Source organism: Pygoscelis adeliae, unplaced genomic scaffold, assembly GCF_000699105.1.
Source record: "Pygoscelis adeliae isolate BGI_AS28 unplaced genomic scaffold, ASM69910v1 Scaffold302, whole genome shotgun sequence".
NCBI lineage: Eukaryota > Metazoa > Chordata > Aves > Sphenisciformes > Spheniscidae > Pygoscelis > Pygoscelis adeliae.
The window spans coordinates 1,912,401-1,936,279 of NW_008824372.1; the positions used below are offsets into that span (position 1 = coordinate 1,912,401).

Consider the following 23,879-nt stretch of genomic DNA (forward strand, 5'->3'; position numbering starts at 1 on the left):
CGCGCCAACGCTCCGGCGGCGGCGGTGTCCCCTGCGCACGGGGAGGGCCTGCGCTGGGCTCTCGTTGCGCCCCGGCGGGAGAGGGCGCTGGGCAGGCGCCTGAGCCTGGACGATCCCAGCCCTTGGGCAGGCTCCCCCTTCGGAAACGGCGAGGGGAAGATGCTGCCCCTGTTCAAAGGCAGTCCTTCGTAACCCTTGCCTGCGAAGCTCCTCTGTAGCCTGCAGCTTGAATTAATTGGTTGGAGGTGGTTATTATGTGCACAGGTGGGTGCTGATGTTCCACGTATATCTTGGTTCTTATTAAAGATGCAGAGTCACAGGGAGGCTTGTAGTTGATGCTGGCTTTCACAAAGGCCACCACCAGACTGTCCTGAGTTTTTCTTCCATTTTGTAAAGTCGGTGTCATTGATGAGGGCTCTCCCGGTGGAGCTGGCTGTCAGTGACGCTTGTTCTGCCTCCGAATATGCGATTGTAGGCATGAGACAGGTTTGGGTGCAGCTTGAGGTGGTTTAAGAGCTTGCCACCTTTCAGTGCATGTCATCTCTTTCTGAGGCTATTGTATGTTGACCTGTGACCCTGGTTCACTGTTGTAACTGTGTGTAGCTATTTCTTAACCTACCCCTATCAAAATGATCTTACTACTTCTAGTAAGTTTCTCTGAAGTCTAGTGATTTTGACAGAAGCTAACTTAAGGAGTGGTCAGTTAATCTGAAGATTCCAGTAAAACTGGAAGATGTGAAGTGATAGTAACTCCTGAAAGGAAACGTATGGAAGAGAGAGCTGAAGGCAATAATCACTTAAACAGGAGGGGCTGTTGTCTGAATAGTTACACAGTCAGCACCCTGATTTTTTTTTTTTTTTTTGGTTAGGACTTGCTATTTGGGGTAAGGATATGAGAAATGAAGAACTATGCCTATGAATTATGGCCTTACTGTCACAAAACTGGAGTTAATAACATTAAAGTACATGATGTGCAGATGTGTGTGCAATACATAAATAAAGGAAAATGTTTCAAAAAATGTCTTGGGTGCTTGTTCACTACTGTAATGTTAAATGTATGAAGAATTTTCAAATTCTCAAAATATGGACGTGCACATACTTTCAAAAGCAGATTTTTTTTACTTCATAAAACATACTATTAAAGTGTAAACACATTTTTGTAACACATACCTTTAAGGATTTTTTAAATTCTCGTAATAGCCTTACTGTAGAAGTAAGTTAGATGTTAGGGTAGGAATGTGTTTCCCTTTCTATAAATCAAGGATAACAACGTGTGGAGCAGCATCTATGAGCACAGCATGTTTTTTAAATAGAGGATTTGGAAAAAAAGCCCACCTTTCTTAAAGTGAAATAAACTAAGGGAATAAGTTGTTAGTCTGGCTTTAAACTCTGAGATGTGCATCTGTTGGATAATGGTTGTAAGCAAATTTAAACTGAATCTTTAGTTTTGTCCTTTATTTGCTATCCTAAAATGTTTTCATCAGAACCATAATCAATTTTTTATCTTTCAATTATTTTTTTCACACCAGCTGTGTTCATGGTTAGGTAGAAAAGTATTTCAATCTTGTGATCAGAGAATTCTCTGACAAGACCTAGTATTTCTTGGCAATGGTTATGTTCAGTTGTGCACTCTTCAGTGATGGATTGTCACTTGCTGAATAAACCAGAGGAGAATCCACCATGAATAAAGCAGCTTTTGATTTTTAAAGTTATTTTTATGAGCAGGTACATCAGAATATATAGAATGGGGAGGAAGTAGGCTAGGATGCTTTCAGTTACATTTCTGCTTTATATAGAAATCTCTGTAGTGATGATTCTTTTGAGCTCTTCAGGGAAATAGTGCGTTATTTTTCCTTGATAATAAAATATAAGTTAAATTCATATGCTTCTGTTCACTAGCAAATTGTCTTGCCCACACCTCTTAAAAGGGAGGTCCAGCATTTTGTAGCTTTTGACTGCTAACCTGTTCCTTTCTACTTTTCTGATCTCTGGCTATCAGTATTTGGAGTGGATTGAAATTTCGAGCTTTTCGGTTGATGCATAGAGAAAAAGCCAGGACTTTTCAAGGACTCCCAATAACAACTTTCCTAGGTGTTTGTGTTTTGGCATTTGTTCAATTTTCTGTAGTAGTTGTTCTATAATTGCTTACTGACTAAGTTGTGTTCCCACAAGTCTTCTCAACCCTTTTCACTACTCCTTGTTTAGAAGTGTGCAAGAGTGTGCTTGGGGGGTGCAGTGTTTTTTTTAATTGGCTTGGGCAAAGGTGCATTAGAAATCATGGCAAAGCTTTGTCAGTGGTCTTAGTGCATAAGAGAATTTACCAATTGGCTTAGAACTGATGAATTCTATAGTGCAGCTTATTTACTGGTTTGCTCACCACATCTGTCTTATAGTCATGTTGTAACCTCTTTTGACATAGGTTGTCTTTCTTCTGGTTTTATGTATCAAAAACTACTGTGATTCTGCACTCTGGGGCTCATAGGCACTGCAGTAGTAACCTTGCATACCCTGTGCCGTTCCACGGTATGGCACACAGTCGGGTGGCCTGGCTAGGAAGGTTGCTTCTCTTGCCTGTGTAATTACTATTATTTCTGGGACTTTTAAAGTGTTCTGCCCTTAGTCTTGTGTTTAAGAACATACCTCTAGCCTGTCACTACTTTTTTTTTTTTAAATAAGAACAGAATTCTCATTAAAGGGAGTTTGAGATTTGTCTAGGGAAGACTGGAAATATGAACATGTATGTCTGAAGGTCCTAAAAAACTTGCCAAAGATTCTTATGTAAACCTGCACAATGCAAGATCTGCAACGTCCTTTCAATATGTATTAATAATCTTTGGTAGCTCAAGGGAAAATGAAAACACTTGCTTCCATAAACTGGTATTTTGGTTTCTAAAGGATTTTCTTGATAATGCAGTATATATTGGCAACCAAATGTGTGTGTACTTGTGAAAGGATTGCTGTGGCATTATGGAGTAGGAGAATAGAAAAGACCGGCAATCACTGGGATGCTATGCCCATAAAGCATGTGTGTGCTGGTGATAATTTCCAAGCAAGTTATTTCTTCACCCTGTTGGACATGTACCTGAGTGTACAGCCTGCTTAAGCTGGGGTTGTTTAGCCTGGAGAAAAGGAGGCTGAGGGGAGACTATGCATTGTGAGAGTTTTGCTGTGGGAGGACGTTGCACTGAAGGTTTCTTGCTTTGGGGCCTAACTGATCTAGTGGTCAAGAGAAAGGGTGTTCTTGTCTGCTAACATCATTGTGCTTTTGAGCATTGACATTTTATTTCTCTGTTAAAGCCTAAGGTCTGAGATACTTTGAGAATTAGGATATTGCACTTAGACCAGTGGTCTAGTCTGTTAAAGCAAAATCCTGCATAGGTTTGAATGTTGCCAGTAATTCTGTATTGTTTTGAATGTTGCCAATGTCTGAATCAGTTACTGACATTGCTGGAAGGCAACATATACAGAAATGTTTTAAAGGTGTATTTTTCCTCTGTCTGAGTGGTACTGGAAATGAAAATGCAGTAATGAGAATTGTATATCCTATTAAGCAAAGCCTGCAGGTACCCTATTGAATATTTTGCACAGTAATTTGAAAATAAACCAAATAGGATTGCTTAGTGTTACCTTGCAAAAATGTTCCAAGGTATACATTGATAGTTGTGAGGATTCTGGGGGTGGGGGGCCAGTGGTCATAAGTTAAAACTTCATGCTTTTGTAGTATTATGATTTTATGGAAATAAAAATACTGGTATCTCATAACTTCCAAGTGTGTGATTTAGTTTGTTTCTTGTGTTTAAAAATAGTGAACAAATTCTGAGTTCTGTTGTGTAGTGTTGTACTAATCTCTGTAACTACTTGAAATTTGGGAAATGTTAAATTTGCAGCTTACAAGTAATTGGTTGTGATAGTGACAGGCTGTTATTTTATTATTGTTATTATTTTTTGGGATGCCTCTAGAAGTAGCTGACACAAACATACTGCCTGTGCTCTAGTGAGACAAAAGTCTTGCATTGTGGGCTTATTTAAAGTTAGTTAATAGCTGAAAAACACAGTGACTCCAAAATTCTATGTGATACACCAAATTAAAGATAACAAGTGGTTATATATTCTTTAGTGTCTTTTCCAGTTGCTGTCCATCTTCTTTTATTCCCTTTTCACAAATTCCTCTTGTTCCACTTACCAACAAGTCTGACTGACTGAAAGGAAGAATGGAAAATGCTAGAGGCAGGGGGGAATTGCTGCTTTTCCCCTCTCTGCTTCATGCTTGGCAAGTTGGGGGAAGCTTTAGAGGACAGGAGGAGTTGTCTCCTTGTTCTTCCTTGTTTCTGCCACCAAGAGAAGGCCTTGCAGCAGTTTTACTCTGAGTTCTGGTGCAGAGTGCAATCCTGCTTGCTGTGCAGCTCCACTGTGCTCACTGAGGTCAGCAACAAAAAGTGCAGTGAAGAAAGCTGTGTCAAGATTGTCACAAATTTTGCTGCAGTTCTTGCAATAACTTCAGGGAAATATAGAACTATACCGTATGCCTTTAACTTATTTAATAAGCAATATTGTATTAGATAATGCTGAAATTTGCTAAATTTATATACACAGACTTCGAAAAGAGCATTAGTAAAAAGTGCTTGTATAGGCCCTTTTTGGCTTTAGCTGTGACTGGAGAGAAAATCAATAGAAGATGCTGGAGGTGAAAAAGATCAAAGAGAACTGAGTTACTCTACAAGTAAAGGTTAATAACTATACTGAGAGCAAAGAAAATAATTAAATCTGTAGACCTTACGGGTGAGTTGACCTTGGACTGCAGCCAAATGCTGACCCAGCCACTCACTTCCCCCTCCTTAACAGGCAGGGGGAGAAAATAGGATGAGAAAGCTTGTAGGTCAAGATAAAGACAGAGAGATCACTTGCCACTTACTGTCACAGGCAAAACAGACTCGACTTGAGGAAAATAAATTTAACTAGTTGCCAGTTAAAATAGATTTGGGTGGTGAGAAAGCCAAAAATAAAAACACTACCTTCCCCTGCCGCCCCTTTCTGTCAGGCTCAATTTCACTCCTTCCCTCCTGACTCCTCTACCTTCCCCCCTCCCCTCCAGTCCCCAGAGCGGTGCACGGGGGAAGGGGGGGTTCCTCTCTGCCCCTTCTTCCTCCTCCTCACACTTTTCCCCGCTCCAGCGTGGGCTCCTCTCCACGGGCCGCGGTTCCTGTCAGGAAGTATTCAGCTGCTCCCAGCCGTGGTTCAGAAAGGATTTTAGTGGTGGTCTTTTTCAAACTTCTGCTGGTAACAAGGACCTTTTAGCTCCTCCCATTTGTGGGATAGTTGCCTCAGAAGAAAAAATGCTCTGCAAAGCTGCCATACAAGAAGAGGAGGGAAGAGACCCTGTGAAAGTTGCTCCTCACCCAGGAGAACAGGTTGAATTCACCATAGAGCAGAGGTGAGATGGGAGATGTGCACGCTTACAGGGACGAAAGGGTGTTTTAAATGTGGAAGGAGAGAACCATTGCAATGCAAAGGTGGGCTGTAAGAGTACCTATGGCATAGGCCAAAAACCTCTCTGGTCGTGGTGGTGGTGTTGGCAGTAAAAGTACATAATGGACAAAGGGGGTCAAAAGTCAGGGCAGGCCAAGAAGTACAAAGTAAAAGCAGGATTTAAGGTTATTCATGTGTTTTAAATGTTTAGGATTGACAGTATTGTACAGCTCTGATTTTTTTATTTTATTTTTTTAAATTGTCATTTCAGGTGCTTAAAACTTTCATAGAATTTTCCTCAAACTTTCGAGGTAAATTTTAAGGGCAAAGGGATATCTAGCTGATATCTAGCATGAAAGAATTAAACAGTTAAGTGACTGAGAAGATTTTAACAGTATAAACTGTTTGGTCTTGTTAATGCCACATTCGATTTAAATCTCTCTTTTAAGTGTTAGTAGATGATTTCTGAGGTACAAGTCCTTGTGCCTTGTGTTCAGGTTTGTAGATGGCTGGGCAGTGCTGAGAGAAGCTAGTGACCTCCATCCTGTGGGGATTTTGCCCTCATTTCTCCGTAGTTGTCTCTTAGCAAAAAGTGAGCTTGCTGTCTGCTCTAGGCTTTGTTGACTGCAGAAAAATCTCACTTCAACCTGAGTTCTGAATAGTTTTACTGGTTTATTTGGAAATGCTGTTATTTAGCTAATGACATGCTGTTTTATTCTGGAAAGAGGGAAGAGTGATTCCTTACGCTCACAATGCTCAGGTGGTGGTCAGAATTAAAGTATTGCTTGTGCAGTGGGGACTGTTCAGTGAGTAAAAGATGCATCTTAAAAGAAGTCTCTGTATCTTACTTGTTATATGCTATTTGCTGCTATCTCCAGGATGTGCAAGGACAAAGATGCCATGCTGTATGGGTACAATCTGTGGCATTTGCCTTTAAACTTCTCTCTAGCAAACCTGTGAGTGTAAGTGCAGTCAGATTTAGTTTAAAGTAATAGAGGACACACTGTCCGCTGAGACAGTATGCTACGAGGATATTGAGAACGCTAGAGAACACAATGACTTCCCTCCATCCTGAAATGCCATGTTTATAGCGTCACTGGACTTGCTGATTCGTCAGGAGCTTGAGTAGCAATTGCTGTTTTCCACCATCTAATTGACATCAGAGCTCACCTGATCCCTTTGTCTTGTGCACCAAGCTGTTTGATGGATGGCCTTCCTTTTGGTCCTGAGGTCATTGTGCAGTTGATACCGTGTGCACATTCAGACATGTACGTGGCCATGGTCTTTTTCTTTGGTAATGGGTTATAGCTTTGTGAAAGTACAAGTGGACTGACCTTTTTTTAAATCAAGTTTGTCATCTAAAAATATTTGAGACAAAGGAAGGCAACTGTGGTAGAGCAAAGATTTATTTCATTGTAATGAACACACACAGCAGATTCAAGATTTCTGAGGCAAAATACAAATTCATGACAATCCAAAGTTGGGTTAAGGCTTCCTTTAATGTGGTTAAATGCTTTCAGAATTACTCTTTCTCACCACTGTGGCGAAAAATAAATCATTGGGCACTGAAATGGAATGTAGGAATCTGAACCAAGTGCTGTGAAAGCTGATGGATTTAGCAGACTTTATATATTTATATATTTTTTTCTGATTTACATCATCTTGTATTAATGACTGGATTTGGATTTTTTGAGATCTTGCTCAGCAGTGAAGTCCCACACTGACTGCAGAGTATTCGTGCTGGTAGGCCTGCCAGCATGCTGCAGTCGTTTTTGGACAGATCAGAAGAAAGGCAAAAAAATTCTAGATGGCATGCAGGAATATGGAAAATGTCATGTACCTGACACCTCAGTGTAGTCTGGGAAAGCGTATGGTTCAGATCCAGGTGAAGTCTAGTGGCTGTGTAGTCTTGCTGTACTTTTGTTGTTGCGCGCTCTGCTGCTCATGATAATTGTATTTCTGATTGTAGGAGATAAAACTTGTTGATCCAAGAAATCATTGGTGTTTATCACGTCGTGGCTGTACTTTGAAGTGAAATTTTGCAGAGAATAACCTTGAAAGAGTTTTTCATTTTATTTAATAAATTTCATACAGGAAAATTTATTTTTTATTCATTAATATTTGTAAAAAGCAGTTTTAAGAACAATATGCAACTGCTATACATTGAAGGCTGTGAAAAGCAAAAGCAGTGCAAAATCCTAACCCTGCCCCAAAATTCACATAAAGTGACCTCTCAATACGACATGCTCAATTATTACTGCAGGACCTGACTGCTCTAAGAACTGTCAGTATGGATGGAAAGTAATTTCAGTTCCTGTGCTTTCTTTAAGATCACATTTGTCTGCTGGCAAGTACTACAGTTAATAACGTGGCATATAGTATATGAAATGAAAATAGAGACAACTACTAGGCAGTTTAAACTGTTCTCCAGTTTCTTTTATCTTAGAGGAGCAAGGAAAGGACATAAAAATGTAAGTACTACAAGTAAAAAGATGAAAAAAATCAGAGCATGTTTATGTAAAATGTATTCCATGCCTTTCCAAAGCATATAGATTAGAAATAAGCTGCAACACTTCTCTGGGGGGAAAAAAAAAGCCATAAAAATAATCAAAAGAATGTAAAAACTTTGTCATTTAGTAATAATAATATAAAGAAAGCATGGTAAAGAATGGCAATGCTGTTTCATGGGCACTTTAAAGGTTTCCTGGTGTTTGTTGTTATTCTGTGGAAAACATTCAGAATATTTGTGAAACAGTTCTTCTAGGAAAGATCAATTAAAAAAAAAAAAAAAATCTTGGGTCTCTCTGAAAGGGATTGTAAACTTGCCCTGGAGTCTAGAAACTTTGTCAAAACTTGATCAAAAGTGGTGTCTCAATGTTATCCAGACTGAAGGATCTCACTGTTTTTAATACATAGAAGTTTGTATGTTGTTCCCAAGTAACTTGTGAAGTTAGACTAGTGTTTTAAATGTAGCATGTAGGAGGTTCACAAAGTGACAAGGGAATACCTTTTCCCCTCGCTGAGTATTGGCACTTTTTTTACCTTCACAAGCAGTGATATTGACTGAACGTGGTTACAGCCAAAGTAGTCTTTATTGCTTTGGTACCAAAGTAGCACACAAACAGGAAAAGCCTGGCTGGTATTCATAGCTGTGTGTTTTTCGTCAATTGTAAAAGCAACACAGAATCAGCTCCGGAAAGGTAGTATTCCCACAGCTAGACCAGCAGTGCTTGTGTAAATGGCATGGGATCTTGTCATGTCTGAATACTCTCCAACTCTGAATGGCTTGTACTTTGATGTGGAAAAATAATTTAACAACTGTTTAAAAACCAGATTTTTAACAAGGCATATACTGTAAGATAGATATTTAAATATTAGTTGCAGATAATGGCTAATAATTTTAATGCTTTTCAATAAGTAGCAAAATAAGCAGAAAACCACTGAAATAACAACTGAGATCAGCTTGCATCTGAGCTATTGACTGAGTAGCTAGTACATTGTGACTTACTACTGAATTTTTTTTGAAACATTTGTGAAGGCGTGGAACAAAATCTTTGTTTTGAAGGAGTAATACTAGCTACAAGTTAGGAGGAAAGAGCTGTTTGTAAGTAAATGGCATATAGTAAACTGCGTATCTATATACCTCTATTCTAAGATGTTAAAATTTTCTAAAAGGTGATTACTGGATTAACTCTGAAATGAAGATAATTTCTGTCTCTGGTGCTTAGCTTTGCTCAGATTAGATTAACAGTTGGACTGAAATTGAGAGGACATTTTCATTTTTTCTCTTTCTTTGTGCTGTATTGAGACCGTTTATATCTGTAACTGAAGTAGATTTGACTGGTAGGAGGGTTTTACAGGAGGTAAATGCAGTGTGGACTGAAACACTTCATCATAGCAATTAGGTCTAAATCCTGTTTCTACCAGAAGGCCTCCACTACCATCTTCTGATTTGATGCTCTTCCTTAGTTTATCAGAGAATTCGTTAATAGGTAAGTGTCTGTTAACAGTAACTGGAACTGCAAAGCTGGAATTAAAGAAGGGAAAATAATGTAAAGGAAAAGCCTGTAGAACTGCAGTTATGTTTTGCTCTTTTATTTTTCCACGTTACTTAAAACAATGTTTAATAGCACTGTATCTTATTTTTTACAACAAAATATTTTCATGTACTCATTTCCTGCTTGTAACTGAAAACTTCATACAACAGTCACTAAATGTCAGCACCTAATCTTCATAATACTGTTGTTCTGTAGTGCGGTTTTGTTATGTTTGGGACCATGGTTAGAGATCTTACTCTAGAGATCTTCAACATTCTTGTTATTTTTTTGTCAGTGCAAAATGTTTTTAAGGGGAGATAAACATTTACAGTGTATTGGTAGCAAGGCCATGATTCTAATGTGAAACAAAGAGTTAACATTGGTGTTCATCCATTAACTAAAGAATACAAAAGTTTTACTTTTCTCATACTTGGTTTCTGTTTGCATATGATAACCTATGCTTTATGAAACTATGAGACTCGGATGTATCAAAAAACCCCAGAACAACTATATTTTTTTATTTAGTGGTAGGTGTGTATTTGGGTTTTTAAGCTTGTTCTTCCAGGTGATAAACTGAACTACCTTTATCATTTGGATACATATTATAGGCCTTTAAAAATGCGGACAATTCTAAACAGTTTGTTAGGGTCAAAAATTAGATATCCATTAAGCTTCTTGAAGAAAGGGAAAAATGAAAGTAATAAAAATCCCCCCCAATATATTTTAATGTATGTAAATTCTTGAACATGGTATTTTTATACAAAGCTATATTTTAATCATAAATGCCATTCTATTCCTCAGTCAATTATTATGACAAATATAGGACTCAAAACCATTTTATTGCAATGATTAGAACACCACTTCTCCACCTTCTTTATTAAAAAAAAAAACCAACAAAACACTAAAAACAAAAAAACCCACACCAAAACAACAAAAAACCAAAACCCCAAACTCCAGAGATCTATATCCTCAGCTGGTGTAAAGCAGCACAGCATCTTTGAAGTCATACAGACACTTGGCTGGTGAGAATCCAGCCCTGGCGATGTAGTGCACAACAGTAGTCTGATGTAAGATACGTTTAGCCACAGGAGTTCCAAAGCACTCCAGCAGAGCGGGTTCAGATAAGTGCATTTCAGCCCACCAGCATATTTCAAATGGTGCGCTGGTTATATGGATTAAACTTTTGATGACATTTTTCATAGCAAGAACAGCAGAAACAACAGGAGCTTTGAAAATAAAAGATAGACTATTTAAATAGATGATAAAAATCGTAACACTACTAGGTAGACTAGTGTTAAATAAAAACTGTCTGTAGGTTTATAATAAATTAAAAATAACCTTTGGGTTTGAGTCTGCAGTATTTAGGGAGAAGTGAAATTATTGAACGTCTGGATTTGTAGAGCTACTGGAGTGCATTTCAAAGTACTGCAGTGGTATGAAATTAAACCCTTTAAAATAAATTATACCGTGATCTGTGTAAAATTATAAATTGATAGTAAGTAATTATCCTGGATCATAGCTAGTGAAATGTTGGTAGACCAGGTAAATCGAATGTGTTGTTCGTTCATTTTCTGTGAAAGCAATTTAGCATATGCGGGGCATAATTTCATGCTGGCACTTGTTAATGGATGAGTAATAAATCAGGCCACAGAACTCCTTAGAAACATGAAAAAATGAAGCTGTAGTTCAATAAAAATAATAAAGTGCTTTAAATGAGCATTTGTTGTTTACTACATTGTTTCTCATTTCATGGTAGACATCAAAACCAACCCAATGAAATATGATAGTGCTCTAGAGTAAGTAAAACTGAGCCTGTTACTTACTGTAGTCAGTATTTCCATGTATTTTCTTGTCTTGATGTTAGACTTAGTTTACTGTGGGATCACAGGAGAAGCTTATAGTATGGGTTGAACTTGCACAGACAAAGATCACCATAAATATTCTCTATTTTAAAGTTTCCATTTGCAAAAATGCGGATGTAAGAAGAAGGAAGCAAAAAGAGCAATTTGGAAACAGTTCATATCCAGTGTATGTAGCCAGTTTGCCTGAAATACACTGTTCAGTTTTGTAAGACAGAAGAGGGTTGCTGCGAATGTATAGAAATCTGACAATTTATTCCAAGTCCATTGAGTGATAGCTGCTATAATATGGATGCTTCTTCCATGGCTTCAATCCACCTAAAAAGGACAGGAAAGAAAAAGTGGTACATAGAATTCTATGTGCATTTTAAGAACATATGTATTTTAAGAAAAGTATTTTAAGAATGTAAAGCCTGAAGAGGACTCTATTTCCCATCCCAGCTCTAATGAGGAACTATAGTTTTGTGATTAAAGCAGGGAACTGGGTACTAGGACTCTTGCGTTCTAGTACAACCTTTACCAGTAATTTATTGTAAAATCTCAAAGATAGTACGAGTGCTGTCTTAGAATAGGAAAAATGAAACCACTGAAGTATGTTTAAAAGCAACAAAACCTCCCATAAACACTCATTTCCTTCCCTGTGTGTCTTGAGGTGCTGGCATTTTTATTACTAATTTCATGACTATTTTATTATGTGGAAGGAGTAGCATTAGAGTGGGAAATCTAAACAATTATTTGTTGATGAGGAAACTAAGAGATGGATAAATAGAACACATAAATCCAAGTTTCTGTACAGTAATCACATTTGACAGACTTCTAGGCATGACTCTTGAGACTCAGCCTCCTTGTTACCTATACAAGGGAGCAAATTCTCCTTCCTGAAGGAACTGAAAAGCACCAGGTAGATTTTTAATGTCACCCAAGCCAGTCACATGCAATTGGGCTTAATCAACACTCTGAAAGCTGTTTGTTTCACCTCTGTTATGAAGGTGTTCTGAATTGAAGGAGAGGGAAAAGCCCTACATAAGCTTTTGGACCTGCGCACTGGCTAGTGTGGAATTTTACCCCCGTACCTCTGTGCTGAATTGTTATCCTCTGCTCGGAAGCTATAAAAGAGAGTCTGCTTGTGGTAGAGATGGAAAACTGTATCCATACTTCCTTCCTCCTTTTCTGGGGCAATGGTGAAACCCAACAAAGGCAAACTTTCTGTGGCAACTTTGTCCTGAAAGCAAACAAGAAGGGAACCAAAATTTAGAGAGAAGGCTTGTAACGGTTTGAGGGCTCTTTCTGAAAAACAAATAATGATATGACCCTTCTCTGACAGGGCTGCAAAAGCAGTATTGTGAATCTTCTGCTGGACTGGTGTCTCTTAATTAAACAGGAGCAGTGCCTGTGTACTGCACATGTTTATCTAGTCTTAGTCCTGAACTCAAACACCACCTCTGAAAGTCCAGTTCTTCATGATCATCCACGTGGCCATGAAGGTCAAATTAGCAATTACTTTAATGGCCATCTTTAACATAATGGTTCAGGAGGCAAACTAGAGGTTACTGAGAGTATGGGACAGTACAGCAGCAGTTCTGAAAGCCTGAGACCCATTCCCATTTATGTTCCTTTCAACCGTTTTTATTTGCTGAGTGCAAGTAGTAGTCTTTTTGGTACCTTGTCATTTCCTTTCATAGCACTAGCCACTTTTTTAGAAATCTGCATGGTCTCAGACTTGCTTTCCAAAATGCTGCTTTGAAATTTCTGAGCTGGTAATGCAATTACTTGTTAATTTACTCCTAAGAAACATCCATGAATTTTGCTTGCCAGACACTGCTTTGTACAAGTTAAAGAAAACAATAAGCCTTAATCGAATTGCAGTTTAGCTGTTACTGATAGCTGCAGTTTTGGTCACTGTATTTAGGTAATGTTTTCTATATGTGTATGTTGCCTTTGCCTCTGCTTTTAGAAGCTAAATTGCAAACGGAATGTAAATTGTAATTAGCCATCCATTGGTTTTTCCCTATTGTTGAACCAGAAATGATCACTTCTAATGTTAGCGGAGGAAAGGTAAATTGGATACAGAATTTGATGCTAATGGTCTGAATTGCTGGCCAAATCATGAACTCTTTTGTGCCTCAATCTCCTCATCTGTTTAAAGGGGATAATATTGCTTCATGCAGCCATCACAGTGGTGATAAAAGTTTAAATAATTGGTGTTTGCAAAGTGTTCTGAAGGCTTAAGGTACCAAATATTGCTATTATTACAGTTCTTGCATTCTGTGTCCTTTGTTCAGCAAAATGAATTTTTATGCTTCTGCTTATGAAATCTGTCAGTTATAATCAAATTTTATATCACACTTACTTCAAGTTTATTTGTATTGCAGCTATTCACAAAGGAGAAGAAATTAAAATAAGGAAAGGGACTGGGAAGAGACAAAATACATAAAAATGATCTAGTTGATATCCAACCTCCTTGGCTGTAAGGAGGAGCTTACAGGCCAATACACAAGGCAGTATTCTCACCTCTGCAGACTGCCTCCTGTCTTTCCCTGTTGGTACTAGTAGGACAAATGTGTCCTACTTATACTTGCAAAACTACAAGATTCTCCTCCCCACCAGAAATAGATCATAGCACCATCTCTCTACAAAATATCTGGCAGTTACCAAGTGCGCCAGAGAATGCCTAAGGACCTTGAAGTCTTTAGGTGTAAATATGTAGACTAAGGCTCACAGTGGTTGACAGTATATAATAGCATGAATAGCAAGAAGTCAAATAATGAAGGGCAGTTTGTGCAGAGGGCTGCTGAGGTCCAGCTACAGCTGTGGCTGGGTACCTCAGCTAAGGACAGCTCCCTGGGGACTCAGTCTGTTAGGACCAGGTCTCAGAAGGCAGGTAGTTGTGAGAACTACCATTTATACCTTTCACATTTACTTGTGCTGCCTGTAGGGACTAAAGAAGGGAACTCGGATAGGAAGCTATTTCAAGTCAGATTGCACAGTACCTCGTTTGCTATGTAGGTGTAGAGGACTTTGCCTTTGATAACAAACCAGCGTTTCTTCCAGTGTCTTTTGCCTCTCTTACATCTGCTGAGGTAACCACTGATGGTAGCTCCCTCTCCTGAGGCTGCCACCTGGAGCAAAGTAGGAGAAATCAGGATTTGTAACAGCAAAGGGTTTTCCCCTCCTGATTATGCATGTTCACATCACACCAGACAACCAGGTCTATGTCTGTGAAACCGTAAGTAGACCATTAAAAGTATCGAGACAGAAAAAATATAAGCATGGTATTATGGTTCTTTTTAACTGTTTGAAGATTTCTGGTTAAACTTAGTTCTCAGTAACTCTGATGGAAAATACGCAGTTGAGTTGTTATTGAGGTCAGGAAGTTTACAGTTGTGTTCTGAGAAGCCAAACTTGTCCCTTTTCCCAGGTCTGGTTTTTTTGGTGCGTTAAAAGTACATGCTTCCAAAAGGGAATTACAGTCTTGTGGCTAAACACTTCTAAGATGTGGGTATATTTAGGATTTTGCAATGGTTTTATATCAACATATGTTAATCACTTCACTATGACTTGGTTTCATTTGTGAAATAATATTTCTGAGAAGAGTTACCCCTCTCACAGAAGTATTTTGAGATCTAAGTGCTTAATGTTCTTAAAGATACAGATTTTGAGTAGATGGAACTATACACACACACACACACACACTGCAGTGTATACTATTAGTTACAACAGTAAACTGAAATAGTATTGGATTTAGAAACAAAGGGCAGAGATTCGAAACCAGCTTTTGTAGCACTGACACAAGAGAAGACTGAGCAGTAATATAGCAGTGTTTTGCAGCAGAACATAAATGTTCCAGGACCTTGGTAAAGCAAGTTAGAAAAAGTTACGGAGCAATGCTATTGTGAGACAGTTCATATTAATAAACACGTGCTGCCTCCTTGTGGATAGAAAGGCAATGCTTTTTTCCTAATGGGGCTGAAATTTTGCCTGCCGGTTCTTTCAGTATTCAATTTGTGTGTTTGTATTACATGCGTGTATCTTTGGCTCAGTTTCACGTCAGCACAAACAAACCTCAAGAAATTCCGGTGTCTCGACTGTACAATGAGTTCAGCAAGATGTTTGCATCCTGTTCTCTTTAATACAACAATGAATACCTGCTGATTTCAGTGAAATGGGAGTACCTTAGTGTGCTTGAGTTCAATGGGCAACTTAGCTACCTAGACTACATCAACATGATTGGCACCTTGTTCCTAGAAAGAAAATTAATATAGCTGGAGAAATCCTGGCCCCATTGAAATTGGTGGGAATTTTATGTGTTTACGTTGGTGGGATCAATATTTTAACCCTTTGATTTGAAATAGTTTGGTTTGAGCTGGAGGGAAGGTGCCTGATTAAACATGTATGCTCCTGAATTGATTGCCAAGGACTAGAGTCTATTCCCTAAGTAAGCAGTATTTTATTTCTCTTGAAATCAAAGTAAGATTTCAGAAGTAAGGGTCTTGTCAAAAAAGGTAACTGGTCAACAGTATATCATGCTCTATTGATACCTGTCACTGTCTGTGATCTGCCTTGTTGTACTACTTACTACCTTTAGTACCTTAGTTTTCTAAAGACTTCACAGGCTGATGAGCAAATTAAAGTACACTGCTCTAACTGGGTTTCTCAGTGGGCTCAAGAAGCTTCTGTGGTATCTTCAGAGCTCAGAGTATTTTGTATTTTAAACACTATTGTGAAAAACAGAAAAAAATAATTGCATGATGAAAGTAGACCAGGGCATGGGCTGAGCCCACTGCACACAGAATAAATTATAAACATAGCTGCTGAAGTATGAGTGCACAGTTCTCTACAGTTCCTTGCCTTTCTCAGGCAGCTTGGTCCTACCTCCATAAGAGCTGAAGGGATCTTCTTCTGTTTCTTAAAAGATGAATAATGAATATTGTGGAAAACAGAGGAGAAGGCACTGCTTGAACACCTGGATGAAGTTGGAGGGAAGCTCACACTTAGTGGCCGCTCTGCAAGATTAAGAAAATTCAGAAAGGGAAGGGGTAAATGGATGAATTGGTACATATTAGACTAGGGGTAAGAGATACACAAATGACTAAGGAAAATGCAATGCTTCCTCCATAGCCGGTTTTTATTTTAGCTTTTCTTTCAAATCACCCCTTTAAGTCTGATTAGATGGGTGGGTTTCATGGCACCCTAGGTTAATGGTGGTAACCTACAGCTACTTGAAAGAATCCTGCAAGAAAGCTGACAAAGCACAAAACACAGCTTGTTTTCTTCTAATTTAAAATCAGCAGTAAGCAAATGGCTTTTCCATCTATCCCCTCTATGTTCTGTAACACCTTTGCAGGATAGATTCACTAATTGGACATTCTTTCTGTATGAACCATTCTCTTTGAGTTCTGCATGGGAGAGAGTTATTCTGTCTCTGTCAATCTCCATTAACCCCCGCTTGTCTGAGTTCATATCTTCATGATCTCATTTCTGGCAACACACATTATCTGGAAGCTCTTAGTAAAGTACAGCGTTGTTTTAGCACAAATCTGAGTTATCGCTTCTTGGACACACAGTGGCTTGCGGATGCTTCTTTGGTTGTTGTGACAGCATCTGTTCATGTGTTTGCTTGGCTAGTGTGAATTTCTTTAATCAGGATGGAAAAACTAAACTTCATCTGTCCCCTCCTTTTTATCCTTGACAATATAATGTGCCTACTTCTAGAGATTGTCCACATGAATAGTTGTGCAAGAACATTATTTCCTGTTCATTCTCTGTTCATATATATGTAACCACTGCCCTCCCCCTTTTATCTTTGATTTGGATGTGTATTTAAATCAGAAAAGGGACTTATAGAGTAGGACAATAATACACAGTTCTAGTTAGGCAGTAGCTCTTCTGCTTTGAATTCATGCTTTCATCTGTAACCAGATAAACTCCCCATGTAGAAAAGCTCTTACTGACTCTGCACGTTACCTCAGCATTTCTTGTTGTAAAAGCTACAGCATGGATGACGACAGTGAGGAACCGTAAAGCCATTGTTTTACTTTAATGGATAATTCATTAGAAATGACAGGGAAGAGCTATCACCTATAATTACAGAATAGAATATTTCAGTTGGAAGGGACCTACAATGATCATCTAGTCCAACTGCCTGACCAATTCAGGGCTGCCCAAAAGTTAAAGCATGTTATTAAGGGCATTGTCCAAATAGCTCTTAAACACTGACAGGCTTGGGGCATCGACCACCTCTCTAGAAAGCCTGTTCTAGTGTTTGATCACCTTCTGGGTAAAGAAATGTTTCCTAATGTCAAGTCTGAACCTCCTCTGAAGAAGCTTTGAACTATTCCCATGTGACCTGTCCCTGGATCCCAGGGAGAAGAGATCAGCACCTCCCTCTCCACCTCCCCTCCTCAGGAAGCTGCAGAGAGCAATGAGGTCACACCTCGGCCTCCTTTTCTCCAAACTAGACAAACCCAGAGTCCTCAGCCGCTCCTCACAGGACAAAATTTTTATCATTATTCTAGTTTATCAACAGGCCAGGGGAACCCTCGGGGAACCTGGCTTACTAAAACAGTTTTAGCTGTCATACAGCGTGGCACTCCTGGGACCTCAATACACATGCCTTGTGCTTGAAATGAGAAGTCCTCTTTAACAAAACACAGCATGGTAGGCAGATCCTAAAGCCTCCCCATTATACAGGCAGGAAATGGGTTTGTCAGTTTTGCCAAGAATGAAGAAACCTTACCTCTTTTCTTAAGTTCCACATAGCAGCTATCACAGACTTTGGCTGCTTGATCTTTGAGGTACTTCATAGGGTACTTGTTTCTTGAACAATTTCGACATATAATCTGTTCCAGCAAGGAGAGATGTATGTGAATATAATTTAAATTTATATATATGCAATACAAAACAAATCCTCTGAGCTGGTTGGGAGAGGAAGATGGGTAGTGGACCAAATATGACTCCTAAAACTGTGGCAGTCAGGGTAAGTCTACCTGCTGAAATGTGATTGCTGTAGATTTACACTGTTGTAAGCCAAGCAGAATTGATCACTGGTTTTGGTTGCACACCGTTGCTGTGCCCATCTCCCCAGGAACTTATACCTTCCCTACTAGTGAATCACAGAAAGACCACTTTAATATTACTTCTGTTTTCATAGCTTTGTTAGTAACATTGTTTTCTTAAGCAAGCTCGCATGTTCCCGCTATCCCTGTGTAGGTACAGACTGATTTTCTCTGTGGAATTAGAAAGAAGATTAAGTAAATGCCTTTTCATACTAGCAAAAATTACTGATAGTTTGATTAAAAAAAAAAATCACTGAGGCTAAAAGACAGTCATGGTTTAAAACAGGACTGCAGGTTTATGTGTATAAACAAATCTTTAGAGTCAGTGATAAAGGGACAAAACCAAGAAAGCTTATAGATTCCCTTGGCTTTAGGGCAAAAGGCAGCAGCTCTTCAATGGAACACAGAGGAAACTTCCCCTTTGGTCACTGACCAAACCATGCTCTACTGCTGGGTTTCTTCACTTTTCTTGGAAGATAATTTTACCAGTTGTTATTAGGAGAAGGACATGGACTATAGATGTGCTACTGCTCTGGTCCAGAACAGAGCCTATATTTTTAGTGTATTGCTTCATTGTTTCTAGAGCTAGCTGTATGTCAGATATAATGGCTGGACTTGGCAACAATTATCCTGTAAGACTTCAACTACTAGTCTTTGGGAATTAATTTGACCCTCAAGGGAAGGTTACTGTTGTTCCTACTAGAGTCATTAGAAACCTAATTACCTAATTTAGCATGCACTAACAGGTTCTGTGAGAAGTTAAATTCTGGTCTTGGTGTTGCTACACATTTGCAGAAGTTATGGCAGTGGCAGCCAGTGTCCTAGAGGTGTGAATAAAGCCTCCCTGAGAAGCTTGTACAGTTCTTACCTTCCCACAGGCGTGGCAATGATGTCGCCTCAAAGTGAGGGTAAAGTCACAGCCGCAGTTCATGCACATCATGACATGGGACACAGGTACCAAAGTAGGAGGCCTCTCACCCAAGGGTATTCCAAGCCTTTCTCTTAGCTTAAAATCAAGCAAGAACAAATGAAGAAGTATCCACACTTCCGAAGTACACTCAGTCAGCCTTGCTCCATCATATACAATTCTCCTCTCATTTCAGTCTAACCTTCACCTGCTAAGATCCCCAAATTTTCTAATTCCTAATGCAGGTTGTAAGTGAGATACAGCTGCTTCAGCACTGAAAGACTGTGGCTCATCAGTACATGGTGCTGTTAAAGCCAGAATCACAACAGGTAAAAATCTATGTAGATCTATTATTGGTCAGGCACTGACACTCTTCCACATCAGGCAAGGATCTGATTCATTGCATATGCAAATTACAGGTAAGAACATGAGTTAAAGCCATCTTTTTATTAATAGCTTTTGAAATAATATCCATAAAAAGCTCTATAGCTTTCAATCGAAAAGGGCCTGAGCTCTTTACGTCATTATACCTTGGGACAGTTCTATATTGGGAAAGAGAGAGTACAGAAAACAGTAAAACCAAAGATTAATCTACTCCCACACAATCTACATCTGATCAATGCTTCCCATGGCTGATCCAAATATATGTAAGCAGCTTTAGAAAATGTATTCACTGTTCCTATTTCTTGGAATGCACTACATTGCAGTGTTGTACAGGTGCATTTGCTCCAAGCCCCGGGAGCCATGGTCGATGTGGAACTGAACGCAATCTAATAAGCTGTGCTAAGAAGCTGTGTTACTTCACGTTTGGCACCAAAGTATTATGGGTACTCCACTGTCAGTTCACAGCAGCTTAGTGTTTGGCACAAGTAGCGTAAGCTTGTGCCTTTGAAGGACTGTTTGTTAGCAGGGTTTCCTATGAGGAAATTAGAATTCTGCAGACAAATAGGATTTAAACACTGAAAAATCAAATTCCTCCAAATTTCTCCTTGTGCACATTCAGGTTTACATCAGAAGCAGAGCTGCAAAACATTCTTTTTTCATTTGTTGAAAAAGGATTTGGTTTAGGTTGCTATACTAACTAATTTCTAATTTTTTCTTGTTAAATATTTGAAAGAAGATTAGCTTCAGGCCAGAAGGAAAATGCTGTTTTGTTTTTTTAATTCATTTTTTACTTTCTGAAGTCTTCAAAAATTAAATTACAGAATCACAGAATGGCTGAGGTTGGAAGGGACCTCTGGAGGTCATCTGGTCCAACCCCCCTGCTCAGGCAGGGACACCTGGAGCCAGCTGCCCAGGACCGAGTCCAGGCGGCTTTTGAGTATCGCCAAGGATGGAGACTCCACAACCTCCCTGGGCAACCTGTGCCAGTGCTCAGTCACCCGCAGAGTGAAAAAGTGATTCCTGATGTTTCAGGGAACCTCCTGTGTTACAGTTTGTGCCCGCTGCCTCTGGTCCAGTCACTGGGCACCACTGGGAAGAGCCTGGCTCCATCTTCTTTGTACCCTCCCTTCAGGTAGTTATACACATTGATGAGATCCCCCCCGAGCCTTCTCTTCTCCAGGCTGAACAGTCCCAGCTCTCAGCCTGCGAGCTGTCTCTCGTACTGGGGAGCCCAGCACTGGACACAGCACTCCAGGTGTGGCCTCACCAGCACTCTTTTTTCCCCAATTAGCCTTATTTAGTAAAACTGGGGTTCTGTGTAACCTAAAATAGCTTTTTTACTTTTTGTCAGATGCATTCTTTGCCTTCTTAATTGGGAGTAGTTCAACTGAAATGAATGAGATAACAATAATATACATCAATTGTGCTGGTACAATTAGAATATTGCTGGTGGGGTTTGCACTGGCAGTGACTTTATTGTGTGTATGATATTAGTGTAACTAATGGGTAGTTTTGTTTTCTTAAAATCTACGAAGTTTTTAGTTATTTTTAGTTCATCCAAAATAGTTACCCTTTAGGACAAAACAGTCTTCCTCCAGAAGAACTCCTATTTAAGCAAAGACCACAGAGTATAGAGTGTGATTAACATTTCAGAGGTGTCCCATGAGCTGTGATGAGCCTTGTTATTTAAGCTTGGCATACTGGTTTAAATGAAAATAGTAAGAACGTCTTGCCACTAAGAACTCTGCATTTTATAACCCTCCTTCTTCCCGTCCCCTCCCCCCCCCTTTCTCCCTTCCCCTTTCAAGCATTGAAAGAGTTGGCCTCCTTTTACCTCCACGCTGCTGTGAAAAGTGGAAGTGTTGTGAGCTTTGTAGTCATCTGGGATGTGTCTGCTGATGCAGCTGTACCAGTCATCCCTTTCTGAGCAAGAGCTGTGGAATGAAATACAGCAGAGCAGTCAATGCCATGCACAGCAGGGACTGAAACAAGCTGTTCCTGGATCAGAGGAGAAAAGCTTCACTTCGTGAATGTTTGCTTTTCCCCACCACTGCACTGAACTGGTAATTTTCTGACCAGGACCAAAATTGACTGTTGGACATATCCAGCGGGATGATTAGTGTAGATCCATGGTTAGGACTGTGACTGAGAAGGAACTAAGTGCCCAGAAAATTTTTCTAAAGTCTCTGATTACTTGACGATATTACAGGACTATATGACATGTCTCTCTTTGTCATGCCTGTCCTAGCTTTTTTAGGCACTCTAGGGCATGTAGTGTTGGCATGCGTTGCTCAGAGTAAGTGTGTTTATGGTCATCTCTACAGTGGGATGCTTAGATGATCTGCGTGTTGGGAAATGCAGAAGTCTTGTCATCCATGGTAGAGATGTGAATGCTTTCATTTTCCTCTAGCTCCATCACAGACAATTTCCAGTCTCCTGGCAAGAGGCCAGGACAGCAATTTGGAAAGGAAGTTCTGCATTCCCTCTAGTTGCAGTTATGCATGGAGGCCAGTAGTTCTCCAGACTGGCCCCTAGATGCCCCCTTTGCACAAGGCAAAACAGTGAGCACTTTGCGCTTCCTGGCAGTCCAGCTATCCCAGAAAAGCAGCAGGGCTCTTAGTGCCTATTACTTCCCAGATGCATTTGCTCTGTTACAGCCATAAGCTGTCCTGCCTGTGTTAGCTGGTTTTCCTGCTGTGACTTCAAACTGTGCGCTTCCTGTCCATCTGAAACTGCACAGCTCTAGCTGTTCCCAGCATCAGTCACAGGAGGGAATGCGACCCAGTGTGGTCTCCCCTCCCCAAGTCATACCAGCTACTCACATTAAAGCTACTCACTAGACTTTGTTGTAAAAATTAGCAATGGCATCATTGCCAGCTGCTGTTCAGCTGTGATTTCCTCACAGCTGTCCTCGTGAAGGCCACCAAACAAGACATCTGAGAACAAGTTGCCTTTTGTGGTCTTTAAAAAAAAAAAAAAAAAAAAAAAAAAAAAAAAAAAAAAAAAAGCACAAAAAGAAAGGAAATGCCAGATTTTATCAATGATCTCTGATTAGCATCCCTCTGCACCATGAGCATAAGCCCTTGTCTGAAAAACACCAGCCTCTGTAAAATTCAACAAGTCTGGAGCAGAAATTGGAGCAGAAACTCTGAGCCAGTGTATCTACTGCATATAGGCTAACCTCCGGAAGCCAAGGGGCTATGTTACAGGAGATCATCTCTGGCAAGAGTCACACTACTAGTCAGTCCTTATTACTACCAAAAGTCACATCAAATTACACTTTCTAAGAAATCTGAAGATGTCTGTATCTTCCAGACAAATCATGTTCGCAGTCTGCAAAGCACTAAAAGAAGTCATGGCTTCAACCTTTCTCTAGCTAATTCTTTCTTGGAAATTCTCTTCACTTGAGAATTAAGCTATGATATAAAAAAACAAAGGAAATCATGGCCCATATAGTGATGTAAATTAAAGCCACTTTGGGAAGACAGATAAGAGGGACAATCTGCTATGAAAAGCCTGATATCTAACTGGCCCCTTTAGCCTCTTCTCCACTCCATTGAACATGTCTAGGCAGTAATCACAGGTTATTAGTGTCTAAATGTGGGAATAACACCTGTCTGCTGATGAGTAAGATAAATTATGTCAATTGGCACTGGCCTATTCTTAATTAGCTATTTCACTGGTTGCATGAAGGCTCAGAGGAATTTTTGCTGAACCTCCGAGGCTCAGAGAATCTCAGACCTTGATTCACCATTGACCACAGTTGGTCCTTGTGTGATTTTTGGGCTGCACCTTTTGTGCTGAGCTATCAGTTATCCATGTTGGCTCACATATTCTTCCTTAAGCAAATAGAAAGAGAGGGTCAAATTGCCACTGCAGTCTCCTGGACAGCAGGGGACATCCATGGAACACAGAAAATGGACTGGGATGGGATGGGATTCTGTCGCAGTGCTATCACTGTTACTCTGAATTAGCCTTTTAGGGAGGTAACGCTCCATTCTCCCAGTGCTCTGGTGTTTTATATGGGCACCACATGGTCACCCCTGTGTCCAAGAACAACATTTCTGAAATGCAAATAAAGTTATAAGACCAGTATGAGCCTTCTCCATAAAGGCTCTGTGCTCAGATCTGTTACCAGCTCACTGCAAGCCAGTAACATGACTCTTCAGGT

The 23,879-nt window shown here is 39.7% G+C and overlaps 1 protein-coding gene across 1 annotated transcript in view; it reads right to left on the reverse strand.

Moving 5' to 3' along the window:
* Nucleotides 1-9,441: 9,441 nt before the first annotated feature.
* The window catches only part of FGD5 (FYVE, RhoGEF and PH domain containing 5), a 108,231-nt gene continuing 93,793 nt past the window's right edge, over nucleotides 9,442-23,879 (reverse strand). The window contains exons 15-21 of the mRNA XM_009320119.1: nucleotides 21,543-21,642; nucleotides 19,286-19,423; nucleotides 18,099-18,201; nucleotides 16,235-16,365; nucleotides 14,353-14,481; nucleotides 12,436-12,584; nucleotides 9,442-11,680 (exon numbers count right to left, since the gene is read on the reverse strand). Coding sequence (XP_009318394.1) covers nucleotides 11,644-11,680; nucleotides 12,436-12,584; nucleotides 14,353-14,481; nucleotides 16,235-16,365; nucleotides 18,099-18,201; nucleotides 19,286-19,423; nucleotides 21,543-21,642 — 787 coding nt within the window. The 3' untranslated portion in view covers nucleotides 9,442-11,643. The remainder of the gene's footprint in view (nucleotides 11,681-12,435; nucleotides 12,585-14,352; nucleotides 14,482-16,234; nucleotides 16,366-18,098; nucleotides 18,202-19,285; nucleotides 19,424-21,542; nucleotides 21,643-23,879) is intronic.